Below are 17,568 nucleotides of genomic sequence, written 5' to 3' on the forward strand. Positions count from 1 at the left end.
ATAAAAATGCCAGTTAAAGGCTGGGTTTCCCAAAGCACTCAGTAGATCTTCTGTCACAAGTACAGTAAGTTATACTTGCATGCTTCCCAAAAGCAACATTATCCAAGTAGCATGTAAAAAAACATTCATACATTAGCCTCTGATCACATAAGTCCATTACACGCAATGTAATTTTCATATTTCTCTTTTTTTCCAAATTTTAGTAGAGACCAAAATGCATATTAAATTATATTACATTTTGATTACTGCAAAACCATTGTACACTATATCCAAAAATAACAACCTCAGTGCATCCCACTTGAGACACAAAAAATACATAGAGATGGGCAGATAACTGGCTTGAATATTATTACTATAAAATATATCATAATGCATATAATGTTTATATTTAGTTAGCATTTTGTCAGTTGAGATAAATCAAAAGATAGAATGAGATATAGATGTAGAAACAAAATTAAATATCAGTTTTAAATATCAGTTATCTAACACTTAAATATTAAAATAATAGCCAACTGTTTGACCTCTACAAATACACAATAAATAAACAAAAAATATGTAATGTTAAAATATGACATTTGAGTAAGAGCGTGCTAAAGGCAGTGACTCTCTCTCTTCCTTCAACAAAGACAGTTACGTATCTAAACTATTAGCCTTGTTTGTACCAAGAGCGACATATTCACATATTGCATGATATATATATATATATGTATATATGTATATATATATGTATGTGTGTGTGTGTGCGTGTGTGTGTGTGTGTGTGTGTGTACATCTCTTGCAAATCATTCATTACAAGTTGATCAAATTCTTGCCAGAACACAATCATTTCTATAATTCAGTTTAAAACTGTTTAACAACTTTAAGCACCTCCACACAAATAGCGTTCGATTTCCACGTTTGCCAACATTTCCACCCTGTTTTCTGGCTTGTAAGACAAACTTTCGGACATACTTAGTTCAGCACCTTTGGAACTGACAGCTCCGGTAACGACGCACACATGCGTTATCTCCACCGTGAAATAACGTACGATGTTAATTAAGATTAATTTAAAAGCGTGATTTGTAACGTTATCAGAAAACCCAGCCAAACACCAATCTCACAGAAGACACCTACAGAGATGCCGTTTAGAAGATAGACAATAAAGATCTAAGTCTTATACGATTGCGCTACGATATCAAAAAGAAAAAAAAAAAAAAGAAAAAAGAAAATACTAATGCGAAGATTGAAATAAAGATACACAAAGTCTTTGAACTTCTTAAATAGCACAAATCAAAAGACTTATTCCTAAAGTTTGGTGTTCAGTGCGTACATCACATCTTCATCGCCAGATTGGCATCAGGCTAGACTATCCATAAGAAAACTGCAACGTAATTACCCTTATAAACAATTAATTGATGCCAAGACAAAGACGGTAGCAACGTCACTTACCATGCACGGAGCACTGACAGAAGTAAGAAGTAGAGGAACAATTTGGTGGACATGTTTTAGGTGAGATTGACTCCGTGTTGAATGTGGCACACTGCACGGAGACTCTTCTAAGAAGGAGAAAAGTGACACAGCTGCAGCCTTTTCTTCCAGGCTCAATTAAAACAGTGGCGAGTAGTCGAGGTTATAGTCCAACGGGAACGGTAAGACCTCCTCGGCTAGTGTCCGGTGCTTAAAGTTCACTTACATTGGCAATTAGCGGGATCAAATAATAGAAGAGCCCCTCCTGCTCCTTGAAGTTGCACTGCGTTCGATTGCACCACCAGATACACATACTAACGTTCACACAGAGGCAGAGCGCAAACTTCCAAAGTGGACACCTTCAAATCCCAAACGCATCCGCTAGTTTCTGCAAATTACGTCATAAAAAACAAAGTCTGCCTTCCCAGACGCTTCGGCGGAACTTGAGATCCTCTTCGGGTACAGCGTCAGAATGCTTCGAGGAGAGACATTAAAAAGCGGCTGTTTACAGTATCAGCTAGGTAAATGATTACCGCGCGGACTGTGTTCGAAATGGAAATTGGCGCGTAATTGCTGTAATTACTTTGCACGTGCATTTATCGCAGCGCGATTAACCCGATAATAGAGCAAGATTGAGGGTGAGGAAAATGTCATCAACCAATTTGGAGTCGAATAAATTACTACATGGTATTATTCAGTGCATCGCACTTTGATGTTTCTGGCATAAATATAGTGACAAATGGATTTTTCTGTAAGTTACTTTGCCATTTGCCGTATTATTGCCAGTGAAATGTCATTCGTCATTCTTTATTTCTTTGTTTTACTATCTGAGACGGATATATATAACTACTGCTGCTAATTTAACATTTAAAGCAAGAGAAACGTCTATCCATGCGTTGTCCTCGCATTGTTGTGTCTGTATGTGAGCAGGTGCACATATGCAGTATAATATTTGAGAGACAGCGCCGACATTTATCACCACAGGCAGCTCCCAGTCGCCCACGCACTTTGGAGAAGAAAAAATAAAAACACACACACACAAGCCCCTTTCTATCTAGCTTTGCTCTGCGTGCTGTGAGATTTTTTCCTCTGACTTCTTTCTAGAAGGTTCAGTATCTGTGGTACTCTAAACACGCCAAAGGCAAATCTACTTTTGAATATTTTAAAATAGTCCTTTGTCATTTTGGCTAAATTTAAGTAAATAAATAAACAAAAATAATAAAAACAAATAAACAACGAATTCCAATTAGTTAAAGTGCGTATTTTCGAAACGCTAGCATCACCCAATGTAATTTATAAAATGGTCATTGTTTCAAACAGGTTTCCCCGTGCACTCCCCCCGGCTGCCATTGGTCAGCCAAACAGATAGTCCCGCCCCAAACCCACGCTATTGGGTAAGTCTTCGATGTGCTTGTCTGGAGCCAATGTTTGGCAACCCCACATGTGGTTACATTTTTTAGGAGAAATCCTTACTTCTTTATCTTTGAATATAGGATAAAGTGTGTTAACATATAATAAATGACACACTTCAGTTTTAATAACCCATAAAACTACATGTCGACCCACGTTTTGTTTCCAAGTTATTATGACGGTATGGTGTCTCCCTTTATGGGTTAGTGAGAGCATGAACTCAGCCAGTTCAAAAGCATGATAGACTATCCTCTTGTGGCTGATTACAGAAATGCAGATAGGAAGTGCAGCAGAGATTAAACCATAGTACATACTGAACCAAATACAAGGGAAGAATAAAACTAGGATTGCGGCTAACCACAGGATGTGACAAGAAAACTGTCTGCACTGTCAAATATTTTAACTCACTAAAATTAAAACATAACTTGTGACATACAAAGTGATAAACCCTCCAGTGAAGAAGAAAAAAAACATGCTCTTTTAAGACCACTTTGAATTTAAGAAAATCAAATTGACACACACACACACACACACACACAAATGAATAAAATCAAGTAGAAGTAATTAATAGGAGTGGATGAAAACAAAGACATTCTGAATAATAATGATACAATTATTACAGTGTGCAAATGTTTTGAATACTATGCTTTTAAAGCATTGTCAATTTTGACATCTCAATGCTTAAATTGTGCATGATCAACACATTATCTCTCAACAAACATGCCACTATCACTTTAAATGGTTAGCTGCCATCTTTGCACAATAGATTAAATCAAAATAGTGACATAACCAAAGCCCCTTTTTGATACCAAAATGCATTTTCAGCTTTAGAAGATGCAATCTATGGGTTTTTCTCAACAATACAATGAAAACAACTGGGTATCTCTTCATGATACAAACATAAATCTGTAATGACATATCTGAGTGACAGCTTCTCAACTGTCCGCTAGTGGAATTCCAGTCCGGCACCAGGAATAGGATTCCAAGCTCTCACTCCACCACTCACGGGATTAAAGGTTTAAGGTCCATTGGCATGCTGTGCATTATTGTGTGAGGGATGAGTTTAGTATATTGGAGTGGTTTACACTTGCCTTGCATGTATTAAAATGAAGTAAAGGCTTCCTCTAAACCCACAACAAGAGCGTGACATGTCAAATAGTTGTCAGTGTGACTCTAAAACAAAGTAACAACATACTTTCATAAACCATACTCAAGAACGGTGACATATATATATATATATATATAAATGCACAGAATACACAAATACCTCATTTGTATATTCTATGACACAAACAGAACACAGCTTCCAGTTTCCGGCAATATGCTAGCATATAATACCACACACGTAATGCAGAAATGCAAATACTTGATTGCACTGGTGCTAGTTTAATTCGATACCATGTATAGGAGCACTGGTTGGGAGAGCAACTTAAGTGAAGCTAAATCCTTCACAAACAGATGTGGGCCAGATGTTGCCGGCACACAGGACCAGAGGAAGGATTCCGTATCCTCCCTGCTCCAGGAACTCTGGTCTTGATGTGTGCATGCATGTGTGTTTTGTATAATCCCAGGAGTAATCCCAGGAAGAATCCTTCTTCCACAGTTGCAGTGGCTTCTGCAGCAACCGTTCCATTAGGACAATATCATACTAAGCTTCATGTGCATGTCTTATTGCCATGAGCCTGTGAAGAGCAGCCATGAACCCAATAAAAATAAAACCCCTGCAATCCCATGGCACATGGTCCAGCATTAACCAACGCCAACAAACTGCATACTATTTTTGATGTAAAAAAAGAAAAGAAAAAGTCTTTGTTGATCATCGTTCCTGGCTGTTGATCAAATGTGACTGGCTTTAACATTCTAGGTCAGGTTAGTTGTAAAGATTTGCAATTAAAAGACATATTTTGAGCAACTCAAACAGAAGTAATCACAGAAGTTGGTCAAGAAACATATCAGGCAGAATTTATTGCTTCAGACATGTATGCTTTGAGGAACATCTGTACATTTCTGGAAACATCCATTGTTGTAAAAGGGCACATTACTGACTCACTTGAACTCTTTTAATGATTCATTCTCCTATAGGCCTGAGTGGCGTACAGAGGAACTTAATGGCTCTCATAGTTGGCCTCTTAATGAGCAACACATCATCCGTGGGGTCACTTAGTTCTTTGTGCCGTCTAACTTTCATGTAACAAGTTCTGAATAGAATGATTACAGGATAAAACCCGAATCTTTCCGAGTTGCACTTTCGCACTAACAAGGTCATTGTTCGCTCCTCCATTTCATTCCCCAAATAAGCAGCCATGCGTTTCGGTTGAAGGTCAGAGATGGCAATATGGTGTGACATTTCGGTTTCAACAAGATCCATTTTAACATGCTTGACAACAGCAGGTTGCTCCTTTCTGCTCTATACCCGACATTCTTTTTCTCTCTTTTAGAATCTGAAAAATGTTTGAATTATTCAATGTAAATGTTTCTTTCATTTTGTTTTATTTGTTTTACCTGATCATTTCACAAGTCTACATGGTAGCGCAAAGAAAATATCACTAGGTGTCAACATTTAAGGCTTTTGCCGACTCGTTCCAACCTCAAAACCCACTGACCAATTTACAACACAGGGAAAAGTAAGAAAACGGCTGTCACGTAAACAGCATGAAAAGCCAAGTTAAAATCTATTGACTGTAAAGAAATGCCACATTCTGTCAAAGCCTACAATATTTCACAATACAATCTGCGTTTTCGCCATCATTCATGTCGCTTTAGCTGCACATTAGAGTAGCGTATCAGAACCATTTTCAGCTCTTCCTCACTAATGTTAAGCGTCATCTACATTAAAAGCAAAGCATACACAAGCTATGTACAAATGATTCGAAAGTCTTAGCTGCAACCCGACCTTGTTCACCTTGCAGGATATCTTGGTCTAAAGTGTGAAAAGCTGCCTAAGGTGCACAATTCTATTTAGCTACTTCAAAAAAGCTTAGAAAAAAATGACAAACGGAAGTGGAATCAGTAATTGTGGGACATTCCCGAGCACTCGTATGAAGTAATCCCTCTGAAGGCAACATTTTTAGCATGGCTAAAAACTTAGCATAGCATCTGTCTGCCTTTTACCATTGATGCTAAAGCTATTAAACAAAGAAGAGAAGCCTCAAGTCCATTAATACAAAGCAAGGGTTTCATTATAAGCAATTACCCATTGCAACATAGTAGAAAATGGTTTTTGCATAGCATTTGGCCTTGCTGTACTTCTTTTCTCAATACTGTGATAAATGTTGATGCCAAATGCGTTAATTTTTGTTCACGTCCCTTGGAAACTTCGTGACTGAAATGGTAGCTTGTGTGGCGCTCAATTCATTGAAAGATGAATGCGATAACCAGTGGAAACCGGGGAAATATAAAGTAGGAAGTCAAGGCAGATATGGCAATTATATTCCCATAGAGCTTTGAATCTATCATGCAATTTATGATATCAGGAGGAAACTTCAACAGGAGCACTCCTCTTATAGATTAGCGAACTGAGAGGTGCAGTAAATAAGTGCTCGGCATCGTTTTTTGCAGGGTCAGCTTGTCGTTGAATACTGAAGTGGAGAAGAAAAAGAGGTTATGCAGGGAATGTCGCATTGGTGTCGGGGATTTTGCGTGGGCTAAACAGCTCCTTTAATAACCGGTTCCCTGTTGAGGTATGTGGCCCAGTAGACCAAGTTGAAAGTCCCAAAGAGGACCGGGAACACTATCCGGGACATCTTGTCAATTTTGCTGACGCTGTTGTAGGTCTTTTTGGGGTCCATTGCAGGCTTGGTCTCGGCGCTTTTCAACTGGACAGTGGTGCTGTTGGAGATGGTTGAGATAGCAGCATCCTTCGTGATGTTGGGGGTGAAGTTAACTCCAGACGAACAGGCATTGTTGGGCTTTTTGGAGAGTGCCAGTGGGTCTTTTTTCTGTGGTTGAGAAAGGTGAAGACATCATTATAGTCAGGAGATTTTAAACAAGGTTGTCAATGTAAGAACAAAGCTGCCAACTATCTGCTCAGAGAAAGCCCAGATAATGAACCAGTTAGAAGGTCGTAACCTTCTAATTAAAGGTGAAATACAGTCATGGTTAACAGAGATCTGAGCCTGAACATTAAACAATGGCCTCTGCAGGGCCAGCAGAAGAGATTAATTAATAAGGTGACAGTATAATAATGGAGCGGTCGAGACTGCGGTTTAGACAGAGTGGATTGAATTTGACTCACTCAAGGGTATGTGCAAGTGACTTTGAGGCACTTTTCCAAGTGAAATATAATTTAGTTTATCACAGTTAAACATCTTCTTGTTCATCTATAAAAGTTATACTGCTTTCAAGGACATTTCTCAACAATCAGTATGATTACTTTAGAGAGAAAAGAAAATAAGCAGCAGTTCTAGCTCTAAAATCCTGCTTTATTGCTTTTATGTTCCAGTACTTTCAGGTAGGCAGAGGTAATCTGTCACCATGCCAGCTTGTGAGGGTGGCAGACAAAAGGTTCTGAGCTGCTTCTAGCCACCCCATTTTTCCACAATTCATCATTCAGGTCTAAAAGTGGGTGCAAACACATCATTAAAATAGTCCATAAAAGTCAAATTTAAGTCAAGTTCATGTGAGAAGTAGTGATGGGTGATTTGCAAATGAGTCTTCAGCCATTTGATCTCATTTGGAACAGAGTTCCTGAGTTCAACTCACAGATTTGAAGATCATTGAAAAGAAAGATTATCATTAAATAGCTCGCGCAATTGCTGTAAAGAATTCAGAACACTTTCATGATACTTTTTGAAGATACACTCACACATTTTTTTATTTTTAACTTTCTACTGAAATATTCAAATTTTTATGTAGAATTAGAATTTCTGAAAGATCGTGTGACACTGAAGGCTGGAGTGATGGCTGATGAAAATTCAGCTTTGCATCACAGGAATAAATTACATTTTAAAGTATATTCCAATAGAAATCGGTTATTTTAAATTATACTAATTTTCAAAATATTACAGTTTTTACTGCATTTTTCTTGGTGAGCAAAGGAGACATCTTTCAAAAACATAAAAAAATAAATAAAAAAAAAGTGCCGACCCCAAACATTTGAATAGCAGTGTGTGTGTACATAATGAACATTATTTTGAATACATCACTTCCTGCTCTTTCTTAAAGAAGGGCCCCACATCTGGGACTCAGGGTTTTAGAAAGACTCCTCGGCAGGAGAGGAGGAATAAGTTGGTGTCTGATAAAAAAAATAAAGTGAGGGTGACATTTAAGAAAGCTGTGCTGGAGGTCCAGATCTGACCTTCAGAGGTCTGACTGCAGAGCCTTTACTAGCAAGCTCAGCACAGTGACATGTGCACTGACCGCTCTTTGAATTCTGTTTGTCCACTGCAAATGAAAAATTACCACCTGGGTGAAAATAGATCTTGCATAAGGAGAAACCTGGCATTTACATGTACATCAAACAAGCAGCTCTCAGAAATCTCAATGAAGTGGCTGGTCTGAAGGGCATTCTGGGTAAAGGCTAAATATTCATCCTGTAGAATTTCAAAATGTGACATCCATCAGCAGCTAACACAAATACAGCTCATCTAATAAAGCAGTTGACATTTGAGTTAGTGTCACCATCTGAAATGTTGTGACTGAACACTCTCAAGCTGTTCGGGTGTCTCAAAACAATTAGAAAAAGCATATTATATAACCGTAATGTATTGTAACCTTCACGTCAAACAGAACTGAACTGTCATGTTATGCAACTGCACTCAGCAAAGACTCTTTCTGAGGTTTTCTGAGAGTTGAACATCACATATGCACAAACGCGTGAAAACATACTAACTTACTTTAGGCTGCTGAGCCTCCAAGGCCTTCTTTCCATCCCAAGCCCAGCTGCGTTTGGTGAAGTAGTTGACTGTGGCAAACTCGATAAGCGCAGAGAACACAAAGGCATAGCAAACAGCGATGAACCAATCCATTGCAGTGGCATATGCTACTTTGGGGAGAGAGTTGCGGGCGCTGATGCTGAGGGTGGTCATAGTCAACACTGTGGTCACACCTGTGAAGGATCAAACATATAGATTTAGGATATTATAAAATAGGGGCTCTCTAAAGCTGGTCAAAAATTTGGAATGATTCAGATTTTTTAATAATAAAGTCTCTTGTGCTCACCAAGGCTGCATTTATTTGATTAAAAATACTGTAAAAACAGCAATATTGTGAAATATTATTACAATTTAAAAATAACTTTATATTTTAACCTATTCAGCTGAATTTTCAGCAGCAATTACTCCAGTCAATACTTTTATTTAGCGAGAACACATTTAATTTATCACAAGTGACAGTAAAGACATTTATAATGTTACAAAAGTTTTCTATTTTGAATAAATGCTGTTCTTTTGAACTTTCTATTCATCAAGGAATCCTGAAAAATGTATAATGGTTTCCACAAAAATATTAAGCAGCAAAAACACAAATAAATAATAATAATAATTGAGCACCAAATCAGCATATTAGAATGATTTCTGAAGGATCATGTGACCTGAAGGATCAAGAGCTGTTGAAAATGCAGCTTTGCCATCACAGGAATAAATTACTTTTTAAAATATATTAAAATTAAACAGTTATTATAAATTATAATATTCGAAAATATTGTTGTCACAGTATTTTTGATCAAATTAATGCAGCCTTGGTGAGCGTAAGATACTTCTTTCAGAAACATTAAAATAACATAATTATTCCAACTTTTGACAGGTAGTGCAAATGAAAAATAATAGATATTATAGTCTAAATACTTGTATCTTTGTAAAACACCATAAATCAAACAACACGCTTAATTAACAAAATACATTTCTTTAAAACATATAAGAGTTACACCACAATTTCTTTGCAAAATATACAGGCATATAATGCTTATAAAACAACATGATTTATGTGCCGAAAACAATCACAGTAATCCATCAAAAAAATTTCAGTAGCAGCAGAGTCATTTTATGAATGCTGCTACCAGTGAGCAGGGAAATTTTGTCTTTCATCCAACATAATTATTTTAATATTTAAAACACTGTGCATGAATAAAATATTGCTTCATGAATCATAAACCCATCTTAACACCAAAACAAAGCATGCCAGCTGGGAATACTGACATTAAGATCATTTCATTCCCAGAAATGCAGTCTACTTTCTATCAAAGAAAAAAAAAAAAAAAACTATATAGAAGGTAGCAATGAAGGGTCAAACACACCAGCACTGCAGTTCAGATATATAATTTATATATATATATATATATATATATATATATATATATATCTATCTAACATGCCCTAAGATTGATAGTAGCATTATAATTCTTTATGCAAAGCATCTGAGAATAGTTCTCGATAAGTGTCTGAGGAGCGGAGGTGTGCTGTCCCTGTCAGAGGAAGATCTGCAGATTGCCCCAGGCAGCGGTCACAGAGACTTTTAGACATAAATAGCTATGGTACTACAGTCCCTCAGGCATACGGCTCTGGGATTTCTCAGCCTCGGGCTATGCAAATAAAATACTGTCACATGAGCGATATCAGCGAGTGGGTCTTTGAGCCTCTGTTCATGGATATTTGTATATTTATGTGTGTGAGAAAGCGTTATGTTTTGATGTATCCTTTGTTGGCCAGTCATAGAGATGTTGTTTGCGTGGGCACATATTCCTTGTGGACTGTCTGCTCGCTTTGCTGATTATTGCCAAGATACAATGCAAGGCCCCAGAAATGAATAGGAACGGCGGTGTGAATTCAAAAACAGTCATCCGAGTGGATTAGCTCTTCATTCCTTCTGATTGCATCGGTCAATTCTGATTTACATTTTGATGAGAATTATCGATGTACAAAGCAAAACATTAAGTGATAGAACGAAAGGATCAACAGATAAGAATCCATACATGCTAGGTGAGTGAAAACAGAATATAATTATAAAAAAATCTTCTACATTCAAACAGGACTGGAGGAGTAAATACCTGATGAGTTTTTAAAGGTGCAAGCCTTTTTTTGGTCAAATTAATCTGTAATAACTGGACAATGCTATTACCATTAGCATGATGTAGTTCTGGCATCAACCACTAGGGGCTAATGAAACCATGCTAAACAGTGTTGTAAATCCAAACTAAAACTATTTAAATCTTTTTTTGGCAGGGATACACAATATTGGATTTTTGCCGATATCCGATATGCTGATATTTTTCATCTTAATTTGGCCTATAGTCGATGCCGATATATTTTATTTATATTATTTTTTGTTAGTTTTGAGCAAAAACTTACTTGTTAGAACTAAATAAACAAAGTTATTTTTAAAATGAGAGTACATTGAAAGCTTTTATAATAACTATTGAAAAAATTAATCACTGCCTTTTTTTCTTTTCAAACAAGATGCAGTGGTAACCTTAACATTTCACCATATCATATTTTTCATATCAGGCAAATGCCGATGTTTGCATTTTAAGCCTTTATCAGCCGATTCTGATAACAGTCTGATAATATCGTGCATCTGTAGTTTTGGTCATTTTAATAAAGCTGAAATGTTTTAGAAATGTTCCCTTGCCAACTAACTGAAATAAAGTTGTAACACTAAAATTACGAAAACTGAAACTGAAACAAAATTCAAAAAGAACCATTAAAATAAATAAATAAATGAAAAAATCAAATCAAAATGAAAATTAAAAATATATATTAAAAAAACTAATTCAAAGTAATAATAAATATCATACAATTATATAAATAAATTGAATTACTAAATTTAGTTTAGGAATTCTGTAATAACTGGAAAAAGCTTTTAGCATTAGCAATTTCTTATAACTTTTCATGCAAATCATGAACATTTTAATTAAGTTAATTAATAAGTTAATTAAAATTATCAAGTAAATAATAATAATAAAAAGTTAAGTGAACTTGACAATTCACTTAACTTATTTTTTAATTATCATTTACTTAAAATTGTAAGGCAACGGGTTTCCTCAATTTTTTATAAGTTAAGTCAACTTATCACTTTTTACAGTGATTAAGTTAAGTCAACTTATCACTTTTTACAGTGCAGCAGTTGATAAAAGGGCCTAAAAGACTCAAACTCAATTGATTGAAAATAGTTTTTGAAATAAAATATGTAGTAGACAGAATCATTGAAGTAATAAGGTTACCAAAATTAAAACAAAAAAAAAGGGGGGAAAAGTTAATGGAAGCATTCATGAGGAGGTGACCCTTTCATGTAGAACTATTTGTATTTTGTATATTGCTTTCTATACTATTTGTATACTATTTTGTAGAACAGCTGTGTGTGTGTGTGTGTGTGTGTGTGTGTGTGTGTGTGTGTGTGTGTGTGTGTAAAACTCGAATACCAGGGGAAAAATAGGAAGCACTAACCAAAGACCGTCCTGGCAGGGACAGATTCACGGTTGAGCCAGAATGAGACTTGAGACAGAATGACAGTCATGAAGCAGGGCATGTAGGTCTGAATCACAAAGTAACCGATCTTCCTCTTCAGGTAGAAATGGGCCATCATGACTGTGTATTGACCTGCAGGGGAACAACGAAACAGAAGAAAAATGAAATGAGAAAGGATGAGAATAGAAAACAGTGATGGAAAAATAAGTAAGAGAAGAAACAAAGGGACTAAGAGAGGGAGGGATAGAGTGTGATTAAACTCTTGGGGGGATAAGTGCAAACCAGCTGAGAGGTTTAAAGAGAAAATGAGAAAAAGAGAGAGAGAGAGAGAGAGGTGGTGAGAAACAAGTCCAGGGAAGACAGAGACATAATAATATAAGACAAATCAAAACAAATGGGAAGTGATGGAATTATGGAATTTTCCAACAGTACTGTCAGTATTCTTTCAGAGTAAAGGGAAACACTTTTACTTTCTAGTTTGTGGTCTCGTTAGCACCAAATAGTGGACAGTTACTGTCATGTCTGACCACAAAGATGATTTGATTTTCTTTTAATGAAAGAGTACAGCATAAATGACTTTAGAGGTATAAAAATGGCAGAAATCATCAGAATGGAACAGACTGAATCATCTAAACAAAAGTGACATTTATGGTGTGTTTAAGAGCTGTCACGCTATGCACTGGAACATGGTGAGGTAAATCATTAACTGGAATAGAAAAAAGAATACAGAGTGAAAAAAAAACATTATATATCCTGTTAACCAAGCGAAGATTGAATTTGAAGCTTTTAAAAAAAAATCCTTTTGAGCCACACAGTCTGATAAACTATAGAAAATCCACTGATGACTGCTGCTTTCTCCTGGCAAAATCGGATTTTTGTGTCCCACTAATCCCTTGTCACAATCTGCATCCTGCAGGCTTCTCTCTCTCTCTCTCTCTCTCTCTCTCACACTCACACACACACACACACACAAACTCTTCTGTCTCTCGCTCTTTCAATAGTTCCATCCATTCTGTCAGGCCAGGCCATCCGTGTTTAGGATATACTCTTTCACGGCTTGCAGAGAGAAAGCGAGGGAACAAAAAAGGGGGTAAAAACAGACAAATCTAGTCGAGATCACAGGGTACAGATCAAGTGGATCAGATGAAGAGGACGACAAGCTGTTGAGCCTTGGAAGTCAAGGAAAAGTTTGAACGTCGTGAGGGCCCTGGGGGCAAAGATGTTCTCGTCATGAGGGGCTCGTCGCATCCCCTTCGTCTGGCTCGCCCCTTTGTTTCAATGACCGGGAAGAAAGCACAACTGGCAGTGCCCCATTTCATATATTCCACCTTGGATGTGCCCTGCGGGGTAGGACTCTTCTGAGAGCTACAAACATGCGACTGTGGTGGATTTTACTTCTAAGCTTTTGGAGTGTTTATGGAGAACTCCCATTCATAGCAGAGAACAATGCTGCCATGCTGGTCAACTGGTGAGTGGTTTGTTTTTTGTTTTTTTTACACTCAAAGAAAAATAACACCGCGATGAATGTCGACAAGAACAGATGAGCACCTGAGGGGTTCAGCTTCTAAATCAATTTGAAACAGTTGGGAAGGGTAGGTGCTATTTTCTGGATGGGAGTTCTTATTAATAAAAGGTGACAGGTTATCTGGATGTCTTTACAGTGCAGGCCAAGTGATTGAATGTTGACATTTCCACTGGAGATAATTTTACCCTCTGTTTGGCAGACTCTAGAAGGTTTTTTTCCCTCCCTTTCTTTCTTTCTTTCTTTCTTCTCCACTGGGTTTGAGCTAATGACCCTGCGCTCATGAGATGAAGTCCTGGTGGATCTATTTTTAACTTTGTAAAGAGGTTTGCACCTCAGATTAGCAGCAGTAATGACCAGCTGACCTTTGTCCTGCAAGTCAGCCAGGCCAAAAATCGGAAGACGGGGGAAGACAGGTTATAAAGTCCTGCCAGAAAGGAACGCCGTGGCCTCAGAGCTAGTTTCTAAAAGTGTTTCTGGCCACCTGATGACAGCTGGCAAACTTTGATGTCTAAATCAATGGCAGTGAGAAAGAAAGATGGCTCAGCAGGGTTTAAAACATGACGTGGTCGGCGTAGTTGATAGTATCTGCCTAGCTCATGATCGGAGCATGATAATGTCTTATTGAATATGAGTGTATGCCAGCTCAGCACGGTTATCCATATATGTACATCCATAAAGGCGGAACAAGGGGAAGCCCCCAACCCCACCCCCCACACATGATTACAAAGCTAGAGGCAGAAATGATATGAGTGTATTACCAGTCATCTTTACATAACCGAATTAGACAGATGCCGCCTAGGCCCCCTTCTGTCTCTTGCCGGCTTGAGCCAATGGTGGCTGGGCTGACCGACGTCACATGGTAAAAGCACAACTGACGGGGAAGCACAAGGATTAACCCTCCAGACCCAATGGCTCAGGATAAGTGTTGTTTTCTCCCCTCTATCGCTCTCTCTCTCTCTCTCATCTTCATCTCTTCCTATACTCTCGCTGGTCCTAGAGACAGCTGGCCGTGAGTGGGAGGTGTACTGAAATCCTCATCACTCATTTGCCATCCAGCTTGATTTGAAAAAGCTATAATCACAGAAGGACTATCACTTTATTTAAGAGAGACGACGTCACACAGTGTAGGAAAATGAAACTGAAATGGTGTGATGCAACACATCCTGTTCCTGGAAATAATGCAGTAGATGTAACAGGTTAGAAGGCGAGATGAACTGTGAAAGAAAATATATGATATATTAGCAAGAATGGGCATTGCGTTACTACAAAACATTTTTACCTCTGCTTGTGCTGATATCTTCCGTACCGACAGTGTGGCCGATCAGATGGTATTGGTTAAGACGTGACCCTTCCTCTGCCACCACCACAGACATGCCAGGGCCTTTAGTCCACTTATACACCACTTCTGAGATAGGGTAGGCATCTGGAAAAACACACAGTTGTTTACACTTATTATGCAATGATAACGGTTATTAACCAGATACTGCGACTACCTGGAAGATTAGTTCAAATTAAATGTACTCTGTTTAGTCCCGTCTTTGAATAAGGTTGCATAAGTGTTACCCACTCTTGATTGTACGGTCATTGTCAGTTGATTGATTGCATTGCGAACTTTCATTTCTCCGATTTAGGAGGTACAGTGTCTACACCTGTCAATCATGAGGAAATATCAGCTTCCTCTATCAACAGGGAGCATGTTTTTCTGACTCTGCCAAGAGCACCTGTTTTGAAAAATAGGATCAGACCATAAAGGTTAAAAAAGAGATTTTCATAGACACCTGCACCTTGGTCGAAGACAACTAGAGGAACAGTTCAATAAAATGACATGTCTTTGCACGTAAAAAAGCATAACCTTTGTATAGCTGTCCTGCAAAAAAAGCAAGAGATCTAAAAAATAAATAAATAAAAACCCGGCCAATCCTCTTAATACACTGATCCACAAATTAACCTTTTTTCAATTTACGTTTTATTTTATAATTTACTATGATTATTTTTTATTGTATATTTATGTATTTTCATTTACATACTGTAATAAACTCATAATTAACACAGTGTGAAACAAAATTTTCAGTAGATGCTAGTTTCACATAAAATAGCTGCAGCTTTACAGAGAGTTTCTTAACACACCATTTTTTCCCTTTCACCCCCTCCCACCATTGTGACATTCAATCTTGAAGCAAAACATTAATCCTGCCACTCTTATGCCGGCTGTCTCCATCACAATTAAGATTGACTTCGACCATCTAGACTGAGGGATTATTCTGCCAACAATCTACACACACAGACGCACGTACCCTTAGATACCCCCAGCAAAATTCCTGCAAACTAATTTTCACTTCACAAATTGTCAGTCTCACCACCCCCACTCCTCTACTCTTCCCCCTGACTAGGAAAATCAAACTGGCTATTGATATTGCTACAAATCTTCATAACTAACATACCCATAACCAGATGCTCCTCTGAATCATTAAATCCATTTTAAGGAAGCACTGAAACACAGTTCAGTTATGGTGAAAGCTCTCATCTGGGGGTTGTGTACCCCTACAGATATGCTTTTACCGAAAAACTGTGCCAGATTTCCTTGGATGGTTGCAGAAAAGGCTTTTGCATGTTGAAATACTGTAATAATATAATGTATTATGTAAGGCATCATAGGCAAGCAGCTTCTAGGCCATTCTCATAGACACGTCTCAGAATGGACAGTCCACTTGAGGACAAGCCCACACATTACCTGTTAAGACTCTATAGGGCACCAGCCAAATGAGATCGTAAAGCTAATACTGAGTGCTGGGACAGAGAGCATAGGTAGTTAGTTCAAAATGCTGGCAAGTCCTATAATTTTCTATTTTTAGCTACAGCATTTTATACAACACTTTGTTATGCAACACTTTTGGGACAAATGAACTGTATGTTTACAGTTCTATAAACAGTGGGTTTTATTCATGAAACATGCACAGAATTCTTTAATATTTATACATTTTGTGCATTCAAATCAATAGGTTGATTTACACACCAATGGGTTTAAATACAGTTTACACAAAAATACTGTGTGTTCCATGAATAATGCCCCGTGTATTTATTCATTTATTCATTTAGCATTGAAAAGTCAAGGATCTCTAAGCTGATATCATGTTTGTATTCTGTGTTATCTCCCTTTCTTACGCACAAGAACAGAGCACAATAATGCTGTCATCATTATTGTGGATTTATGGCATGAACCTTTACTGACTGTGTGTGACATTTCAGACTTTTTGAGAAACCCAAACAAAACCTGAAACTCTTTTTTAAGGGTTAGATATCAGTTCTCCTAAGGATAGTGTTTGAAGCTCAGTGCAAGCTCAGGTGCCTACAACTAAATAAACTAATGAGTGTGAAGACAGTGTTGCAGCTAATTATATATGGTGACTGTAAGTGGATCTAATTGGATTGAATTTAGTGGACATCAGTTGATCCAAATAAGCTCTGAACTCATTTAAGTTCAAATGAAAAGCTATAAACTTTGTCAAGCCTACTATGGATTGAATTAAGGAGGTGACTGAAGTTTTATGTAGTGGTAGTGATGATAGAAATCATGGTAGAATTATAAAAGTACAGAAAATATAGGTTTTGTGTGTTTATAGTATACCCAGAGCACTGTGGGAGATGTTATTCTTACTTTTTTTTTGACATACTGTAGTCTGTAGACACTAAGGAAACAGCTTTTGATAAACCAAAGGAAGTGACAAGGTCTAGCTTAGAGAGGGCAAAATATTTCTCATAGGTCAAGGTTTGGGACTTGAGCGAAACAAA

The 17,568-nt window shown here is 37.5% G+C and overlaps 3 protein-coding genes across 5 annotated transcripts in view; 1 reads left to right on the forward strand and 2 right to left on the reverse strand.

The window, feature by feature from the left end:
* Positions 1–2,443, reverse strand: part of LOC131543086 (gamma-aminobutyric acid receptor subunit gamma-3) — a 120,629-nt gene extending 118,186 nt beyond the window's left edge. The window contains 1 exon segment of the mRNA XM_058780309.1: positions 1,429–2,443. Within this exon segment, the coding sequence (XP_058636292.1) occupies positions 1,429–1,481 (53 nt within the window). The 5' untranslated portion in view covers positions 1,482–2,443.
* Positions 2,444–4,708: 2,265 nt separating this feature from the next.
* Positions 4,709–17,568, reverse strand: part of gabra5 (gamma-aminobutyric acid type A receptor subunit alpha5) — a 39,181-nt gene continuing 26,321 nt past the window's right edge. For both annotated transcript variants that reach the window (XM_058779543.1, XM_058779544.1), the window contains 4 exons: positions 15,059–15,202; positions 12,234–12,386; positions 8,691–8,902; positions 4,709–6,794 (listed from right to left, as the gene is read on the reverse strand). In XM_058779543.1, the coding sequence (XP_058635526.1) occupies positions 6,501–6,794; positions 8,691–8,902; positions 12,234–12,386; positions 15,059–15,202 (803 nt within the window). In that variant the 3' untranslated portion in view covers positions 4,709–6,500. The remainder of the gene's footprint in view (positions 6,795–8,690; positions 8,903–12,233; positions 12,387–15,058; positions 15,203–17,568) is intronic.
* The window catches only part of gabrb3 (gamma-aminobutyric acid type A receptor subunit beta3), an 86,350-nt gene continuing 82,308 nt past the window's right edge, over positions 13,527–17,568 (forward strand). Inside the window, exon 1 of one of the 2 annotated variants that reach the window (XM_058779540.1) lies at positions 13,527–13,722. In XM_058779540.1, the coding sequence (XP_058635523.1) occupies positions 13,628–13,722 (95 nt within the window). In that variant the 5' untranslated portion in view covers positions 13,527–13,627. The remainder of the gene's footprint in view (positions 13,723–17,568) is intronic. The other variant, XM_058779538.1, reaches the window with a different exon arrangement.

The sequence above is a fragment of the Onychostoma macrolepis genome, chromosome 06, assembly GCF_012432095.1.
Source record: "Onychostoma macrolepis isolate SWU-2019 chromosome 06, ASM1243209v1, whole genome shotgun sequence".
NCBI classification, from domain to species: Eukaryota; Metazoa; Chordata; class Actinopteri; order Cypriniformes; family Cyprinidae; genus Onychostoma; species Onychostoma macrolepis.